The 18,691-nt window shown below is 43.3% G+C and overlaps 1 protein-coding gene across 8 annotated transcripts in view; it reads left to right on the top strand.

The window, feature by feature from the left end:
* The window catches only part of Klhl8 (kelch like family member 8), a 50,260-nt gene extending 32,071 nt beyond the window's left edge, over window positions 1–18,189 (top strand). For all 8 annotated transcript variants that reach the window (XM_029477832.1, XM_021163524.2, XM_029477826.1 and 5 more), the window contains 8 exons: window positions 2,875–3,423; window positions 4,776–4,962; window positions 8,154–8,297; window positions 9,622–9,733; window positions 12,206–12,374; window positions 12,574–12,733; window positions 15,867–16,068; window positions 17,084–18,189. In XM_029477832.1, the coding sequence (XP_029333692.1) occupies window positions 2,875–3,423; window positions 4,776–4,962; window positions 8,154–8,297; window positions 9,622–9,733; window positions 12,206–12,374; window positions 12,574–12,733; window positions 15,867–16,068; window positions 17,084–17,207 (1,647 nt within the window). In that variant the 3' untranslated portion in view covers window positions 17,208–18,189. The remainder of the gene's footprint in view (window positions 1–2,874; window positions 3,424–4,775; window positions 4,963–8,153; window positions 8,298–9,621; window positions 9,734–12,205; window positions 12,375–12,573; window positions 12,734–15,866; window positions 16,069–17,083) is intronic.
* The last annotated feature ends 502 nt before the right edge of the window (window positions 18,190–18,691 follow it).

The raw sequence follows: 18,691 nt of genomic DNA, 5'->3' as shown, positions 1-18,691 counted from the left end.
CAAAAGGAGTGGTCCTGGAGAAGGTCCCCTTTCCTCATAGCAGAGACGGCCCCTTGACTCTTGATGGAGAAGGACCCTTTACTCAATGTTTAACTAGTCTGAGATATTAAGGTGTCTTCAGAATTCTGTGACAGTCTGTTTGTCCTTTCAACTACTAACTCGGGTTGATTGATTGTTTGAGTCTGTTTTCTGTTACTCAGAAGGATTATTTAAATATTTATATTGTTTATTTCAACCCATAAACGCTATCTGAATTATTCCAGTATATAATTTAAGAATGAATTCGAGTGAAGTTAATTATTGTAGAACAGTGGCTGGTTGCTGTCATGTGGTACATGTTAAGATTAATTTGAGACTGATACATCTATCTAGCCTCTTTCATTTTAGATCTTGACAATAAAATACTTTTGGGATGATAAAGTAATTTAAATTAACTTTTTAAAAGTAGTATAAAAGAGCAAAATTATCAGATCTTAAATTGAAAACTCAGAATATTGCTTATAAGGATGTAAAAAAACTTGGATACAGGTTTGTTTTTATTGTGCACAAAAGAATAGTTTCAGAATAACCACGTTATTGAAAACTGTTACATAGTTAAGGGTTAAAAAGGAAAAAATGTTTGTTCGCCTATGAACCAGAGCCTTGCTTTGCATTTTGCTGAGGTGAAAAGTCACACACACTGAATGTGGAGATTGCTTGTGTTCTTGTTAGGTAGCTTAACAGAATGTAGCAAGCCATAAAAAAGTGTGTGTGGGGGGGTCCAAATCCATTCCAAAATTAAGAAAAAACACTCACCTTTTTCTGTAAGATGTCATTTGTGTGTAAACTAATGGAAAATCGAAACGTCCTAACTAGCTAATTTCGGATGATGAAGTAATGTGTTATAGCTACTATAACCAGACTGTAGAAGGCTTGCAGTGGTATCAGAAACTTGAGAAATCATCACATAGTTCAGGAAACCTAGTTCTCTTTCTCTTAGTTTCTTGCATGAACATCTTTGAAGCACATGTGTCAGCAAGCTGGGCATGTCAGACTGAGAAAAAGACCTGGGAAAAACTATTTCTGTAGGTCAGCAGATAAGCTACCTTCCAAGAACTGACAGTAAATAGGACTCTAACTGTTCCTTTCAGCAGTCGAGGCTCACTTCGCCGCTCACTTCGCCTCCTTTGTTAGAGTTGTTAGCGCAGACTCTGAGTGAGCTGTAAAGGTGAGACCTGCCCCTCAGACCTCTCGCCATGTCACCATGGTGACAGAAAAGTGCTCTACTGATCCAGCAGCCTTTGTTTCGCTGTGTTTTGATCCATAGTGGCCAGTTTTAAGTGTTTCTTTTCCTTTGTTTTAAGAAAGAAATAATTTCAACAATATCAGTACTTAACTATAATTTCAGGGTGACATGAGTTTTTCTTACTATCTTGAATTATTTGTGTTTGTTCATTAATCTAACAAAAGTATAAACAAGAAATTTTACTAGTACCGAGGACACAAACACATGTCATATATATCACACATATATATTTCATGGTGCTTATTTCCGTGACTAAATCATACAGTTATTTTGTAGTTTATATGTTTTTTACTTCAGTTTGAAGTACCAAGTTTATGTATTTCTAATTTCTGATTTTTGTTTTTCGAGACAGGGTCTCTCTGTGTAGCCCTGGCTGTCCTGGAACTCACTCTGTAGACCAGGCTAGCCTCGAACTCAGAAATCCACCTGCTTCTGCCTCCTGAGTGCTGGGATTAAAGGTGTGCACCACTACTGCCCAGCAATTATTTTTATGTATCAAAAAGGGAAGCAGAAACAAACTTTACAGAATGTTATAATATATAGCTTCAAAGAAGAGTTGGTGTAGTGAAAGCCATATATAGTGGTCCAAAGATCTTTAGACCTTAGAATGGATAGTTACTACAAAAAAGTAATTTTTAGGTCAGGAGGGCTTGACCACATTTTAAGTTGTTTTTTATTTTTAATCAAGAAGTTGAAATAGAGTTGAAGAAAGACAGTGTTTTATTATAATCTACATGGAAATAATTAGCTGGCTGGTTAGTTACTGTTCTACTGCTCTGAAGATACACCATGACAAGGCAACCTATGAAAGAGTTTATTGGGGCCCACAGGATCAGAGGGCGAGTCCATGACCACTGGGGGTGGGGGGGCTGGTGGTGGGGAGACAGGCAGACACACAGGCAGGCACCACTGCCGGGGCACTGCTGAGAACACACGCAGAGAGAGCTAGCTGGGAATGAACAGCATGGGCCTTAGAGACCTGGGGCCTGCGTGGAGTGCCACACCTCCTCCAGCAAGGTCACACTCCCTAATCCTCCCCAGACAGATCCACCCTGGGAACCAAACCTTCAAATATGTTAGATATTCAAATATGGGGGTTGTTTGCATTCAAACCACCACTCTGGCTATTAATTTATATTCCTTGGGTGGAAAGTTAGTATTAAAATAGTGGCTCTCTGGAAATTGAATGACTACTGTGTAGTTCCACTATGTAATAAATAGTGTTGTCATTTTTGGGGGGTGGGGGAGCCTGGGAATTGGACTTTCGGCCTCACACATGCAAGTCAAACGCACTACTATTAAGCTATAGTCCCCGCCCTCAGATAATTGCTAAGATGTTATTTTTAGGCTGCTTTACATGTTTACTATTTCACAGTACAATCCTCAAATATGAGGTAATGTAGAAAATAATAGTTCTGTGTGGCTAATTTAGGAGATGAAAATTATCTGACTTTGAGAAACTGGTCTAGATTGAAGGCTAAGTAGCTAAAGGATTTCAGCACTCATGTTGTTCAAGTTGTCAAGAGCATTGCCCATGGCACGTGTTCTCTGTTGTACCACCATCTCATTGTGTGTGTTGATTTGGACAGGTTGGCTCAAAGCTAATCTCTTGTCACAAACTGGTGCTGGCGTGTGTGATCCCCTACTTCAGAGCCATGTTTCTTTCCGAAATGTCTGAAGCCAAGCAGGCGCTAATCGAGATCCGAGACTTTGACGGTGATGCCGTGGAAGACTTGGTGAAGTTTGTCTATTCCTCACGGCTCACTTTAACAGTGGACAATGTCCAGCCCCTGCTGTATGCAGCGTGTATTCTGCAGGTTGAGCTGGTGGCCAGAGCTTGTTGTGAATACATGCAGCTACACTTCCATCCCTCCAACTGCCTGGCCGTACGAGCCTTTGCGGAGAGTCACAACCGAATAGACCTAATGGACATGGCGGACCAGTATGCCTGTGAGCACTTCACTGAAGTGGTGGAGTGTGAAGACTTTGTGAGCGTGTCCCCGCAGCATCTCCACAAGCTCCTCTCCTCTAGCGACCTCAACATTGACAGCGAGAAGCAGGTCTACAGTGCTGCCATCAAGTGGCTTCTTGCCAATCCTCAACATCATCATAAATGGCTGGACGAGACACTTGCACAGGTAGGACACAGGTAGGACTGTGTGTGTGCCATTGCTGCGTGACGTCACTTGTCTGAAGGGGTCAGGCTCGGGAGTTAACTCTTGATGGCCTGTGCAGTTTCTCCACTAGTGATACATCTGATAATTTTAAAAGCTTAAATATTTAAAGTATTCCTATGATAGTGTTTCTGTTAGTTGAAAATGGCTCCAGGAAAACAGCTCTACCAGTCGCTTATAACTTATGGTATAATAACTTATGAATCTAAGTTTTAATAAATCACTTTCCTAATGACAGTATAGTTATTCCTAATGACTGTAGACCTACTCTGTAAAGAACCACATGGCAGAACTTTGCATTTTAAATTTTATTTTGAAACCTCAGAAACATGTCTGTTATGATTGTTGATGCTATTAACTGTCAGAGTGTGGGTACCTTGGATAAGGAACTAGGAAACGGGCCTTCTGGGGCCTGCACCCTGTGTTCCCCTCCTCCCTGTTGTTTTCTCCTGTTCCTCTCCTTCCTCTTCCTCTGGCTTACTCTCTGAGACGTTAAGTGATGTTCCTTAGGGACCAGTCGCTCCATCTACTCACCTTTTCTGAAATGAATGCATTGTTAATTTTTCTAATTGGTAAAAAGCACTGGATTGGTAGGGGTGTACTTTAGTGGCTAGAGTTACATGCTTGTCTACCACTCATGAAGCCCAGGGTGGGATCCTCAACCTAGCCTAAGCCAAGCATGGAGACACATGCCTGCAATTGCAGCGCTTAGGAGATAGGATAGGACAATCCGAGTTGGAAAACATACTTGGCTACATAGCAAGTTTGAGACTGGCCTGGGATGTATAAAAATCTGACTTAAAACTAAAAACATTGGGTACCTAGCCCAGTTTGTTGTTATTTGCAGACAGGGTCTAGCCCAGACTAGCCTGACAACTCTATAGCTTAGGCTGGCCCCAAGTTTACAAGCCTTCTATCTTAGACTCTCAGGTTCTGGGCTTACAGATATGAGTCACTATGCTCAGTTATGCCCAAACTTAATGAAAATTTTAATAGTGTTACTAAAATCTTATATTAAGAACAAATTACTTATATTTTTGCTCAGAGGAAGAAAACCTACTCAAGTGTGAGATTGTAGTTGGATTTTTAAAGCAAGAGTAATAATTTCTTTCAACTTCTAATTTATTTCACATGTAACAGTTTTTTGTTTGGTAATGTTTTTATGAGGCTGGGCATTGAGCCCAGGGGCTTTGCATGTGAAGTACAAAGGGCCTACGACAAGTCATAGCCATAGTCACATTCTGTGACTGTGTGAATCGGGGGTCATCTATTCTCTTACTACCGAAGTTTCCTCTCACAACTCTCCGTGGTCTCAGGTCCGTCTGCCATTGTTGCCTGTTGATTTTCTCATGGGTGTTGTGGCGAAAGAACAGATCGTCAAGCAGAATCTGAAGTGCAGAGATCTGCTGGATGAAGCGAGAAATTACCACCTTCACTTGAGTAGTAAGCCAGTTCCTGACTTTGAGTACACAGTCCGGACGACCCCGAGGAAGCACACTGCTGGTAAATAAACTGCTCATTTTATCCACTTACCAGACAGGGTATCTGCCATATCTGAGGGTTATTGGTTATGTATGCCCAAGTGAGTAGTCAGACTGCTAGTGCCTGATTATCTTTTTCTTTTTTTTTCTAGATTTATTTATTATATGTAAGTACACTGTAGCTGTCTTCAGACACCCCAGAAGAGGGCATCAGATCTCATTATAGATGGTTGTGAGCCACCATGTGGTTGCTGGGATTTCAACTCAAACCTCTAGATGAGCAGGCCATGCTCTTAACCTCTGAGCCATCTCTCCAGCCCCGTGTCTGATTATCTTAAGGTAGTGATTGGTCGGTCAGTTGAATGTGTGTATTCATGATTCTTAATCATTTAGTTTTACTGATACAACCAATTTCTTAGTTGTTTTTGATGTTTGGTTTTATGAGATAGAATCTCATGTAGCTCAGGCTATCCCCATGTAGCTCAGGCTACCCCCAAACTCATGACCCTGCCTCTGCCTCCTGAATGCTCGATCACAGTCATGTGCCTGACATCAGGAAGCCATCTTTAAAAAAGGAATATAAGTCCTACAAACCCTGAAGCAGTAGCTTTCCTTCAAGCTCTTCCCTGATTCCTCAGGCAGAATTGGGTGCTATTGGTGCCTTTCAAGTACCGTGTTGGAATTTGTTAGTCTGTGTGTTGACATGGTCCTCAGAAATGACTATAGATCTTTAAGGCTCATATTATTGTGCCAAGCATTCCACTTGATACACATTACATACTTCAGAATTTGTCATTGTGTTTTGCCAACTCAAAAGAAAAACAAAAACCATACCAATGTTTGTATGAAGGGCTGTGCTAAGCTCTGAGAATTGAAGGCTCTTACATTTAAGATTGAAGCTTCTCATTGGGCAATATTACTTTGGACTGTATTTCTCCAAGAAAATAGTGTATGTGTGTGCGTGTGTGTGTATGTGTGTGTGTGTTTGCACGGGAATGTGCATGTGTTCTTTAGATGGGTTCTCATGCAACTCAGGCTGACTTTGAAGTCACTGTGAAACCCAGGCATCCTAGAAATCCCCGTGTAACCCAGGGTGACCTTGAAACCATGACCTTTCTGTCTTCACCTGGGATTCAGGCGAAGTGCTGGGATTCAGGTATTTACCATGTCTATTTCCATACCTGGGGGACGAGAGAAGATAAGTGAAGTCCAGCAGCTCAGCAAGCAAGAGGAATCCTGTATAGAGGTTTCCTCTACGTTGTTACTGAGGAGTGCTGTGCGGGAGAGCCTGACAACCACAGCACAGAAGGCACGCTTGGCTGTGAGCACCCTGCTTCTGAAGATGTTCTCCTAAGCAGTTGGTTTGCCGTGAGAAAGACTGTCACTTCATTCTTCCTATGTTAGTAAATAGAATTGCAGGTTTTCGTTACAGCTGGGCAGCACCTTCAGTTATGTCCTTAATCACAACACTTATTTTTAGGCAAAGGCAGGTAGGATTTTATCTTTTGAGTTTGATGTTAGCCTAGTCTACATGGCCACTTCTAGGCCAAACCTGTCTTTTAAAAAAACTTTTTTTCTATTACAAAAGTCTGTTTTTGTGAATCCTGTCTCCTGAATTTGAAATGTTTCATTAAATTCTTTAAATTCACTATTTTCTCTGCTTGTCCGTTTGGGGCTGGGAATGAGACCTAGCGCTTTGTGCATGTTAGGCGAGTGTTCTTCAGCCATATTTAAATTCAACATCTCAGCAGCCTAGATGCTTGCCAGAACATACTAGATATTCATATACATGCTCTCACATAGTCCTAAGAACTTACAGAATAGGGTTGTTTTTCCTGCTTTTTTTTATTTTTTATTTTTATTTTTAAGATTTATTTTATGTATGAGTACACTGTCGCTGTCTTCAGACACACCAGAAGAGGGGATCCCATTTACAGATGGTTGTGAGTGACCATGTGGTTGCTGGGAATTGAACTCAGGACCTCTGGAAGAGCAGTCGGTGCTCTCCACCACTGAGCCACCTCTCCAGCCCACAGAGTAGGTTTTAACAAAAGAACCAGCCATTTATCACATAGATGTTTTTTCTCCATTTTGAGGACTAAGAATTAGGCTAAAGTTGTCCAAACCACACAGTAACAACAGAGAAAAAGATTTGCATGCTGATATTTTTGCCTCCATTTTAGGTTTTTTTTTGTTGTTGTTTTCTTTCATAGCATGCTTGAAGGTGACCTATGTAGCTTTCACTTAGAGACAATGTTATCAAAGAACACGATTACATTCTATGATTACGATTGCGCCGCTGTCAGTACAGTTGACTGACTTTTGTTTATTATAAACTTGACTCTGCAATCTTTTAGCATGCCCAGCTTTTATCTTCTCTGATTAGAGGTTTTGAGTAAGTTGGAAGGGGTGTTCTGTGGTCGCTCAGCACACATTAAATGCTGGCTGTGTTGTGAGCTCTGGAATAGGCGTTAGAAGTGCAGACATACAGCCTGTGTTGAGGAACTTGGTCTTGTCTAGGAGAAAAGACAGACCAACTCTGCAGAGTATCGCAGGTGCTTTGCTGTGACCATACCACGTGTGAAAGGGGTGGTCAGGATCCGGTCAAAAGTCTCGAGATCTGGATCACAGGTGTGCCCTCCATCTCTGGATTGTAGTTCATTCCAGAGGTAGTCGAGTTGACAGCCAGGAATAGCCATCACCATACCGTGGCACAGGTGGTTTGACACAAAGGGATGAAGCTAAAGAGGGGAGGATGGGTGGATCATGAGAACAGAGAGACCTGGATGTTCCAGATGCCAAAGTAAGGGGTTTCCAAACAAGTGAACCGTGTATCCAGTGCTGGGCTTGTGTTCAGTAGGGAAGCAGTTAAGAGGTTGGTTGGGGTAGACAGCTCGGCCATGGTGGAGACAGAGGTCCTCTTTACAATATACAAATATGCTTGTCATTTCTCCTAAATTAAAAAAAGCTTTATTGACTGTTAGGACTTAAGCCGGGACACTTGTAGTGAGTGTGGATTTAAAAGGATAGGCAACTGTTGACTCAGATTCTTTGGAAAGTTCAAGGGGGCAGAAAGGGAATTAGATTAGATTTCACAACTCGCCTCTTTTACAAAAACCATTACTCAGAATTTGATAATCAATGTCCACACTTATTAGGAATAAAGTTTTAAAAGCTGTGATACTGATCTTCGTCTTATGGCTTTCCCTTTAGGTGTGCTGTTTTGTGTGGGTGGTCGAGGTGGATCTGGTGACCCCTTCCGTAGTATTGAATGCTATTCTATCAACAAGAACAGCTGGTTCTTTGGACCAGAAATGAACAGCCGCAGGCGACATGTGGGTGTGATCTCTGTGGAAGGTGGGTCTGCTGCCACCGAAGGTCATTGCACAGAACTGGTGCTTTTCTTAATAACATGAACTTAGAAATTTTCTTTCTTTCTATAACAGTGGCTGGATAACATAGCACGTTGGTATATAACTTAGCATATTGGTATATAGATTTAAAAAATGAATGGCAGGGGAAAGTGAAATTCTTGTGGCTGGGCATGGTGGCACATACTTACAATCCCAGCATTTGAAGACCGGGGCAGGAGGATTTTAGTTCCAGGCCAGCCTGAGCTACATGGCAAGACCCTGTTTCAAACCACCAAGGGCTAGAAGTGTGTCTCACAGGCAGATTTCATCTATGTGTGCAATAGCCTGGGAGCAGTTATAGTAAATGACGGTCTCTAGCCCCTGTGCACCCAAGGCTGGCCTTGAACTCCTGATCCTCCTGCCTCTGCCTCTCAAGAGTCAGGACTACAGGCCTGCTCCACCATATCCAGTATGTACAGTACTGAGAGCTGACTCGAGCTCCCTGGGAGAGGCAGGAGCTCTGCCAACTGAGCTCCTAGATGACGTCTTACATATCTTAAGAGATTTTGTTTTTTTTTTTTAATGTGTATAACGATTTGCCTGCATGTGTATATGTGTACCACGTGTGTACCTGGTACAAGCAGAGGGCAGCAGGTCCACCGGAACTGGAGTTCCAGACTGTTGAGAGCCTCCTTGTGAATGCTATTGGGTCCTCTGGAAGAGCACCAAGAACTCTCAACTGCTGAGCTGTCTACCCACCTCTGAATTTCCAAAAACATCTGTCCTCTTAATAAACAAGGAAAAGCTGACTCTTAAAAATCCTTCTAGCATTTTTCTATGATTCTGAAATTAATTTTTAGTAATGATTTGAAATCTCATTTCCATAACTATAGTATTTCTCAGTATATATGCTGAGGATGTAGCTGGATGAGAGAACAGTCTTCCTCATTTTCTTCAATTCTGTTTTATTAAGAAAAAGGTTGATCACTTTGAATTAACAGTTTCATACTTTATAATTTGCTACTAACCTTTTTTCCATTTTATTGGCTTGTTTTAAAGGCAGAATTAATGAATTCATTTACTCTTTAATAAAAAGCGATGAAACCCAAGAAGTTAGCATTTGAAAGCACTTAAATAACTTTACACACAGGCATGTGTGGTGAAAGTTTCCACTGGTTTTCACTTACTACGGTGACATGGATTCAGTATTGAACAGAAAGCAATGTTAAAAGTTAATTTATTATGACATTCTAGTTATAAACTGTTTACATGTAAATAGCATGAGTATCTCTCTTAGGAATCAGATAAAAAGAATTCTCTGTTTGCAGGGAAGGTGTACGCAGTGGGCGGCCATGATGGGAACGAACACCTGGGCAGCATGGAGATGTTTGACCCTCTCACTAACAAGTGGATGATGAAGGCATCGATGAACACCAAGAGGTGGGTCAGCCAGCAAATCCTCTAGAATTGACAGGGTCAGGTAAAGAAGGCAGAAATGGAAAAATCTTAGGTTGAAGGGTGTTCGGCTTTCAGAAACTCATTCTCAAGCCCACGTTGTGAATGCGTCCAGACCGATGCCTTATTACGGGGTTCTGTGTTTATATATGCTGAGGATAAAGGCACAGAGAGGTGGCTCTGCGGTTAGGATGTGTGCTGCTTCTCCAGAGGGCCCAGGTTCTGTTCCCACTCCCACACTGGGCAGCTTACAACACCCTGTAACCCAGCTCCAGCGAATCCAGTGCCCTCTGTGGATTCTTCTAGCACCCACACACAGGTGCACCATTTAAAGTGGTCTCAGTGGCTCGCCTATCTTGGTAACCTCGTTGTTCTGTAAAAAGCCCTGCTGCTCTTTTTTAAACTCTTTGTTTGAAACAATTTTAGATTTTTTTTTCCTCCGAAAAGTTGTAAATCTGGTAGCACTCTTTGTTCACTTTAATTTTATTTAAATTCCCTTTTGCGTTCATCTCTGTATGTGGGGGAGAGAAGGGAGTTTCATGTGTGGAGGTCAGAGACAGCTTTCAGAAGTCAGTCTCTCCTCCCATCCTGGTCAGACTCAGGTCGTCATGCTCAGTGGCGAGTGCCTTTACCTCCTGACCCAGCCACCTCACCAGCCCTTATTATTCTGCTTTGTTGTGTTGAGACAGGATCTCCTGTCACCCTGGCAGGTATCACACTTACTATCCAAAAAAAACTGTGGAGTTACAGGTATCAGGGTTCCTCGGATGAAGATCATATTGCCTCAGCTGGAGTTAACTACTGGTGCCTTGTAGGAAGAGGTCAGGGATGCTATAAAAACCCCCACTGCTATAGAGCAGCAAGAATTACCTGGATTGGACTGCCGCCATACCAGGTGCACCCTGCCGTGTGCTCCTCACCCAAGCTCCTTGTGTGTTCACACCTCACAGTTACAGTCATGCCAGAAATACAGAGAGCATCACTAGAGACAGGACTGCCAACTTCCACAATGTCTCAATACAGTTTTCTTTACAGATTGGTTGGTTGGTTTTGTGTGTATGCATGCAAGTGCCCACGGAGGTCAGAGAGGGCACCAGATCTCACTGAGCCAGACTCACAGGTGTTTATTAATGGGTTACCAGGAGTTAAACCCCAATCCTCTGCAATAGCAGCAAGTTCATTCGACCACTGAGCCATCCCTCGAGCCCCCCACCCCCCACATTCTTGAGTTTTTAATTGGTTTTACGAACCTCCTTTATTGGCTGTTAATTTGATACTGTATGAAGAGAAATTGAAACAGGTATGACAATACTCCTGACCTTAGTGGAAATGCATGTAGTGTTTCTCTCAACTATTATACTAATCATGACTGAGTCTTATTATTACCTTGTTAAGAAAATAGCTCTCGAAATTTCTGCTTTCTTTACTGATTTAAGATTAATGTTACTATACTAATTTTTGTTTTGTTTTGAGACAGGGCTTCTCTGTGTAGCCCTGGCTGTCCTGGAACTCACTCTGCAAACCAAGCTGGCCTCGAACTCAGAAATCCACCTGCCTCTGCCTCCCAAGTGCTGGGATTAAAGGCGTGCGCCACCACTGCTTGGCCACTAATTTTTATCTATAATAAATTGAACTATATTTTGATTATTGAAACTTGTATAAAGGAAAGATTGTTGATTACATGATTCAGTAATTTAGCCTCTTGTAAATTTTTATTAATGATTTGAAATGTAACTTGCAACATCCTGAGATGACAGAGCAACTAAAATCATGTCACCAAATCAGGACTCAGAAAGCAGTAAGCCTGGAGATACAGCTCTGTCTGTATACAGTACTTGCCAAACATGCCAGAGGTCCTGAGCTGAATTCCCAGCACCTCAGAGTGACAGCCAGCAGCAGCAGCAACAGCAACAAAAACAAGCAGACCAAATATTCTGTCGACAAAATCCTTGAATACATGTCAAACAAGGTCATATGTCAAAGCCTAAAACATCAGTTATGCCAGGACTATGGGGTGGGAGATTGGGTTTGCAAACTGTTTCCTTATCAACCCATTAATTTTTTGGTTATATCACTGCCTACTTACTAACTGAACACTTTGGATTTCTTCATACTGTTTTCTTGGGTTTTGCATTATTATTTGTTCTGAATTTAGGGTTAGCATAAAGCTCATGCCTGGTAGATACAAGGCCTTGGGCTCAATGCTCAGGAAAATAATAAAAGAGGAAGAAGAAAAAAAGAGCTTGAGCCAAGTTTCCAGTAACCTGTGCAGGCCGTGCTGTGCAGGCGGTGCTGTGCAGGCAAGGGCACCGCTCAGAAACATTAACACATGTAAAACTCTGCATGCAAGGCACACCCTTTGGTGATTATTCTCAGAAGTGCCTTGCATCGATAAAACATCTCTTCTTTTTCCTGAAACAGACTCAGACACTAAGGCATGTCTAATTGTTCTTATAGGCGAGGAATTGCCTTGGCCTCCTTAGGGGGCCCAATATATGCAATTGGAGGATTAGATGACAATACGTGCTTCAGTGACGTGGAGAGATACGACATCGAATCTGACCAATGGAGCACAGTGGCACCAATGAACACTCCCCGTGGAGGCGTTGGCTCTGTGGCTTTAATAGTAAGTGACACAACCCCTTCCCATGGAGAGGCGCCAGGCGCATGCATGGTCGACATAGTCAGGTTCACATCAGCAGCTGCAGCATTGGCTACCTACCAAAGTGTTGGTGAAACACTGGTTTTCCTGCATTCTGCTCACCTGTTAGGACCATGGAGAGATCCATCTGAAATCTGTCGCATGCTTTGTTTTCTTCATGCAGAACCACGTTTACGCAGTGGGTGGCAACGACGGAGTAGCCTCCTTATCCAGCGTGGAAAGGTATCACCCGCATCTGGACAAGTGGATAGAAGTGAAGGAAATGGGTCAGCGAAGAGCCGGCAACGGTGTCAGCGAGCTTCATGGTTGTTTATATGTTGTTGGTGAGTGTGTGCTCTCTCTCTAACTTAATATATAGGGCCCTTGATGACAGAAAGTAACAGAGCAATAAGCCATTATCCCAGTCCACCTTTAGTGGGTCAGTCCTGAGATGTGCCTTTGAACTCTTACATTTGACATCAATGCTTGATTTAAGTCATCATATTTAAAACTTCTGCCGGCCGTGGTGGCACATGCCTATAGTCCCAGCACTCAGGAGGCAGAAACAGATGGGCCTCGTGAGTTTGAGGTTACCCTGCTCCACATAGTAGGTCTAGGCAAGCCAGGGCTGCATAGTGTGACCCTCTCTCAAAAAATAAATCCAAAAAGCAAAACTTAGATTATATTTAAAGTAAGTATAATCCACTTGCATTTAAACAAGATACATATTTTTGGAAATGAAGAAACATAAGCATGACTTGCTAAAATCCATCTTGAAAGGTCTAATGACTTGTTTTTTCTTCCATTTTATTTCAAAGCAAATGATACCGAGTGCCTTTTCCATAGGATGTATATATGTTAGCCTTTCTACTGCTCCTTGACTGACTGAGGTGCTGAGTTAGAGGACTTTTAGAGCTGTGCTTTCTCAGATTCTTAACATTCGAAAGAATAATTTGGACTGATGTTGTACTGGGAAGGAGGCAGCCAGGCTGTGTACTCTGGCAGCTGCAGCTCCTGAGTGGCGCAGAACTGCGCAGCCTCCCGTGGGTGTGCCGCACCTGCTAGTGGGGCCTTACACGGTTGTGAGCCTGGTGTGGAATGCCCAGTTCTCAGGGTTGTCTCAGGAGCTAGGGACGGTGCACGTCCGACTCGGAAGCTGCTCTGTGCTTCACAGAGAAGGAGCAGCTGGGAGGGGTCATTGCACATGGTTTACATCGTAGAATGCACTGAAGGGCACTGTGGGCAGGTCTTGGTAAGAGAGCGTGTCATTAGTATTATTGTCTAAATGTTGAAAGTAGAAGTAACACTGGCTCTTCCCGTGCTCTTGCCTGAAAAGCAGAGAAATAACACAGATCCCCACCCCACCCCCACCCCCACCCCAGCCTCACCTACGGCACAGGAGTCAGTTGTAGAGTCAGGTCCCCGTTCTTATAGTCTTATGGTCACAGCCTTTCACACCTCCAAACCGCGGGCAGGTCGAAATGTGTCACAGGGTTTCACATGGTGTCACATGGCAGGTCACACTGTATCACAGGGTGTCACATCACTGTGGGCCACAGGGGCACCAGGGGTGCTACCACTTGCTCAGCCTTTGGGACCTTACAGCTGAAACAGATGTGATAAAAAGAGCAGTTCAGACCGAGCATTTAGAACAACCCTCATAGGAGCTGGGGACAGCTCATGGCAAAGCTTTGGCCTGGCGTGCAGGAGACCCTGGCTTCAATCCCGAGCACTGAAAGTACAGCAAACAACCTTCAGCGTTCAAATCCTCCCTAAGACAGGTCCAGCCCTTGTGAGTGACGACGGGATGGCGGGACAGGCACCTTTAACGGCCGACTGCATTCTGTCTTGTTTCTCTCTCTGTCTTGATTTGCTTTTCATTGTTAAGGGTTGTTGGACCTAAACTAAGGCTTCTTGTGTGGTACGCAAGTACTTTACTGTTGAGCTGTGTCCCCAGCACTGAAATCTGCCTCATTACCTATGGCGATTAAACAGAGCCAATAAAAACGAAGGCTATGGAGAATTAACTGCTAAAACCCAGTCTTCCATGTTAGCATGAACAGTGACAGACTTACAGTATGAGAGAATTATGTTCTGATGAGACTGTGATAAGCATTTGCCAAAAATCCATCTGGTCATGTACATAAAATTAGTGAATTTCATTTTATCTCAATTGACATAATAAAATTAACCTCAATAGAAGAATTTTGCTTGACTGACCTTATTCTTTTTTCGCCCCGCCCCCTCCCCAACTGACTTTATTTTTTTATTTTTTGTTTTTTTTTTTGGTTTTTTGGTTTTTTGGAGACAGGGTTTCTCTGTGTAGCCCTGGCTGTCCGGAACTCACTCTGTAGACCAGGCTGGCCTCGAACTCTGAAATCCACCTGCCTCTGCCTCCTGAGTGCTGGGATTACAGGTGTGCACCACCACTGCCCGACCTGACTTTATTTTTAAAGAAAGGATCACAGTAGCAAAATATCTCTTCATATCAGGAAAATGGGTGGAGTCGCCAAAGATACTGCTGTTCTCTTGGAAAGGACCCAGGAAAGATGGTGGAGGTCACAGTGACAGACCAGGCTTCACTCAGGGGTGTGCTAAGTCATTCTCTATTGAAAAGACCGTTTATGTAGAGCTCATGACAGGAAGAAGACGTGGCTGTGGCAAAAGTGGATGAGGATTCAGTCAATGGCCCACTGTCTCTGTAATTGTGCCGGCAGTAACGGTTTTAACACAAGCCCTGGGGCAGGAGAGATGGCTCAGCCATTAAGGGCTAGGCTCACAACTAAAAGCATAGCCCTGGCAAGCTTGCACCTCTGTCTGGATGAGCATCACAGGTTGGTGCAGTTCAGGTCTCAGGCTCCCTGCTACTTAGCACACAGAGAGGGAAGCCGGTCTTGCCTCTTGGAATCTCAGGACAGACTATGAATGGCTGCTTCCTCCCCATAAATTCACCTTCTTTTCACGTCAACACTTTAAACCCAGACATGGTGGCGTACACCCATAATCCTAGCCCTGATGAGGCTAAGGCAGGGATATACCTTGAAACCCTGCCTCAAAAACCAAGAGGAAAAAGATTAAGTCTACTGTCAAAGCGCAACACTGAGTGCGTGGAGTTAAATTATAGAAAACGGGAGTTGCTGGTGGTAGAGAGGTGTTACAGTCATTTTTTTCCCCTAAATCATTCTAAAATAACTTTCAAAGCTTGAGGGTTTGATTTTGTTTTGTTTGTCTTGTTTGTCTTGTTCTGTTTGAGACAGGGTTTTTCTATGTAGTCCTGATTATCCTGAAACTCACAGGCAGGCTAACTTCAAACTCACGGAGCTCCACAGGCCCTATCTCTGCCTCCCAGGTGCTGGGATTAAACGTGTATACTACCAGGTCTGATAAAAGCTGGAGTTTTATAAGCCGTTGAGTGGAGATTTAGTTGTCAGGTTTTATGAAATGCGGCGGCGTCATTCTTAAATATTGCTTTTGTAGGTGGTTTTGACGACAATTCCCCTTTGAGTTCCGTGGAACGGTACGACCCTCGAAGCAACAAGTGGGATTATGTGGCAGCTCTTACCACTCCCAGGGGTGGCGTAGGGATCGCGACAGTGATGGGCAAAATCTTTGCAGTTGGCGGTCACAATGGCAACGCTTACCTAAATACCGTGGAGGCGTTTGACCCCGTGCTGAACAAGTGAGTCCACACTGCTTCTCCTTAGCGGGATGCGACGCCCCACAGCAGTAAGGCTGAGCTCTTCATTAGCCCTCACTCTCTCTCAGTGGAGACCGCAGATGGCAGCAAACCTTACATCTAAAGCTGGGCTTTGCCTGCTGACACATGCCGAAGATAAAGTTCAGCGTCTGTGTTGCCTGCCACTGGGACCCTCTCCCCCTACTGAGCTATGGAGTCCTACTGCAGCTTGTTATGCCATGTCTGACTGACACCCATGGGAAGCCTGCAAAGCGAGGAGGAGTGGATGACTGGGGTGTGGGTAGAACTGGGAGGGGCGCAGGAAGGGGAACAGCAGTCAGGTTGTAAAAAATAAATTGATTAAAAAAGAGATAAAGTTCAGTGCATGAAGTAGGCACAATAAGGTTAGCAATTAACTAATAAACTGGACCATTTAAACAGCATGCAGAGATAACAGTGCCCCCTTCGCTGCTCTTTCTGTTAAGTTAAACAAAGGTCATTTGAGCAAAAGAACCCAATACCATGACAGTTGGTCCAACTCTAAGTGACACACCAGCCAGAGGCTCTCCTAGGCAAAGCAGAGCAGTATAGCATCTAAAACTTAAGACAGTTCTGGACTGGCTTACTGTAGATAACTGAACCTGCAAAAAGCAAACTGAGATAGTGGAGGAATATTATGTTATTAATATAAAATTTGGGGCTGGAGAGATGGCTCAGTGGTTAAGAGCACCAACTGCTCTTCCGAAGATCCTGAGTTCAAATCCCAGCATGTGGTGGCTCATGACCATCTGTAATGAGATCCAATGCCCTCTTCTGGTGCATCTGAAGACAGCTGCAGTGTACTTAGATATAATAATAAATCTTTTAAAATAAAAAAAAATATATATATATATAATTTGGGGATATTTTTCTCCCTCAAGGAACTCGCTATCTTTTAAAAGAATCCCCGTAGTCCTGAGTGCTGACTTTGGTTGGGGTCCCTGTGTTCTGTGGTGACAGTCTTGTCCTGTCTCTCCAGGTGGGAGCTGGTCGGACCTGTGTCTCACTGCCGAGCTGGTGCCGGTGTGGCCGTGTGTGACTGTTTAACTAGCCAGATCCGAGATGTGGGTCACGGGTCCACTAATGTGGTTGACTGTATGTGATGAAGTCCCAGCAACAAGGACACAATCCCATCTGATGGACAGGAAGACAACAGGCCTTTTGACTGTGACTGCAGCTACTGTTTTTGAATGTCAGCTGTTGTGAATACACGTCTGTGGACTGATGGGTGAGAGTTGTTCGTCGTAAAGCTAGGTGAGCTGTTTCCTGCTTCAGCAAACAGTGGAGCGGGCTGGAAGCAGCCTGTCTGTGAACCCATTCTTGCTCTGAGAGATGTTTGATGTAGTGCCAAACCTTAAAATAGCTGTTCATTTTGATGAATAAAATGTAATTTATTGAGTTTCATCTATTCTTTTTCCTGAAGAAACTAACTTCAGGCAGTAGGTTTTTCCCCAGAGGAGAGAGATGCCTGCTCATCAACATGAGAACTTAAGGCCTGCTCCCTTGAGGATCATTCTACACGGTGCTGATGAATTCATGTCTTGCTTTTTGTCTCTAGATGGTGACTTTCAGTTCTTGGGTGTTTATGAAGTAGGGAAAATGTTTGTGTGTTTCTGAGACATTCTTGAAACCATAATTAGTGTCTGTAAGAAGGCCTTTGCTTCCATTTCGAGTTTCAGAACTACAGGACACTACTGTACTGGCTTCCTCACCAAGTATGGTGGCCTCTATTTTCCCACCCGGGAGAATTTCTTGGGATGACTGTGGATTAGTGTTAGTGCAGCGCCCGGTCCGCCCAGTGAAAAGACAGAAGGATGTGTGAAGCCCATGTCCACCTAGGGAGGGGAATGTGGAGGTTCCTTTAACTTCGTTCTTTGGGTTTGTCGTTGGATTTGGAGTGAGGATCCATTTTCTCTTTACTCTGTCATTTGTCACTGTCCTGGGTTTTTCTAATTGTACAAAGCTGAATTTATTTATTATCAGGACATGAATGCATTTTTACAAAATTCCTTTCTGCAGTATAGTTTGATTAGTTCAAGTTTGTCATTAATCAATAAAATATGTTGTTGATAAAAGCAGAAAAAATGGAAACTACTAGTCTTTTCATTGTTTAATGTCCTCCAGGGCATTTATTGATACTTTATTGAATATTTCTACAGATAATCTGAAGCCTAGCATATTGATAATCATATTGTAACATGAGGTCTTCGTTGTTTGTGTGTGTTTTATACATGTGAGTCCATGTACACACATGTTCACATTCTTGTGGAGTCACAGGATTCACAGCAGGGTCCCCCTAGACTGCTGTCCATTTTACTCACTGAGGCAGACTCAGTTGGACTCAGAGCTAATCTATATATCTAGTCTGAGGAGTCAGCTTGTCCCAGAGATCTCCTGTCTCTACTTCCAGAGGCCTAGAGTTACAGGCAGCCTGCTTCACCTGCCTTCCATCACATGGGCACCGAGGAGCTTAACTCTGGCCCAGTGCCTTCCAGACACATTAAACAAAACAAAACCACATGTTGGTGTCCTCATCTTTCATGAAGCAGATTTTAAACTTCCCAAATTGGGCAATTTTTTCCTGTTG

The sequence above is a fragment of the Mus caroli genome, chromosome 5 (genome assembly GCF_900094665.2).
Source record: "Mus caroli chromosome 5, CAROLI_EIJ_v1.1, whole genome shotgun sequence".
Lineage (NCBI taxonomy): Eukaryota > Metazoa > Chordata > Mammalia > Rodentia > Muridae > Mus > Mus caroli.
This window is presented reverse-complemented; position numbering and strand designations above follow the sequence as displayed.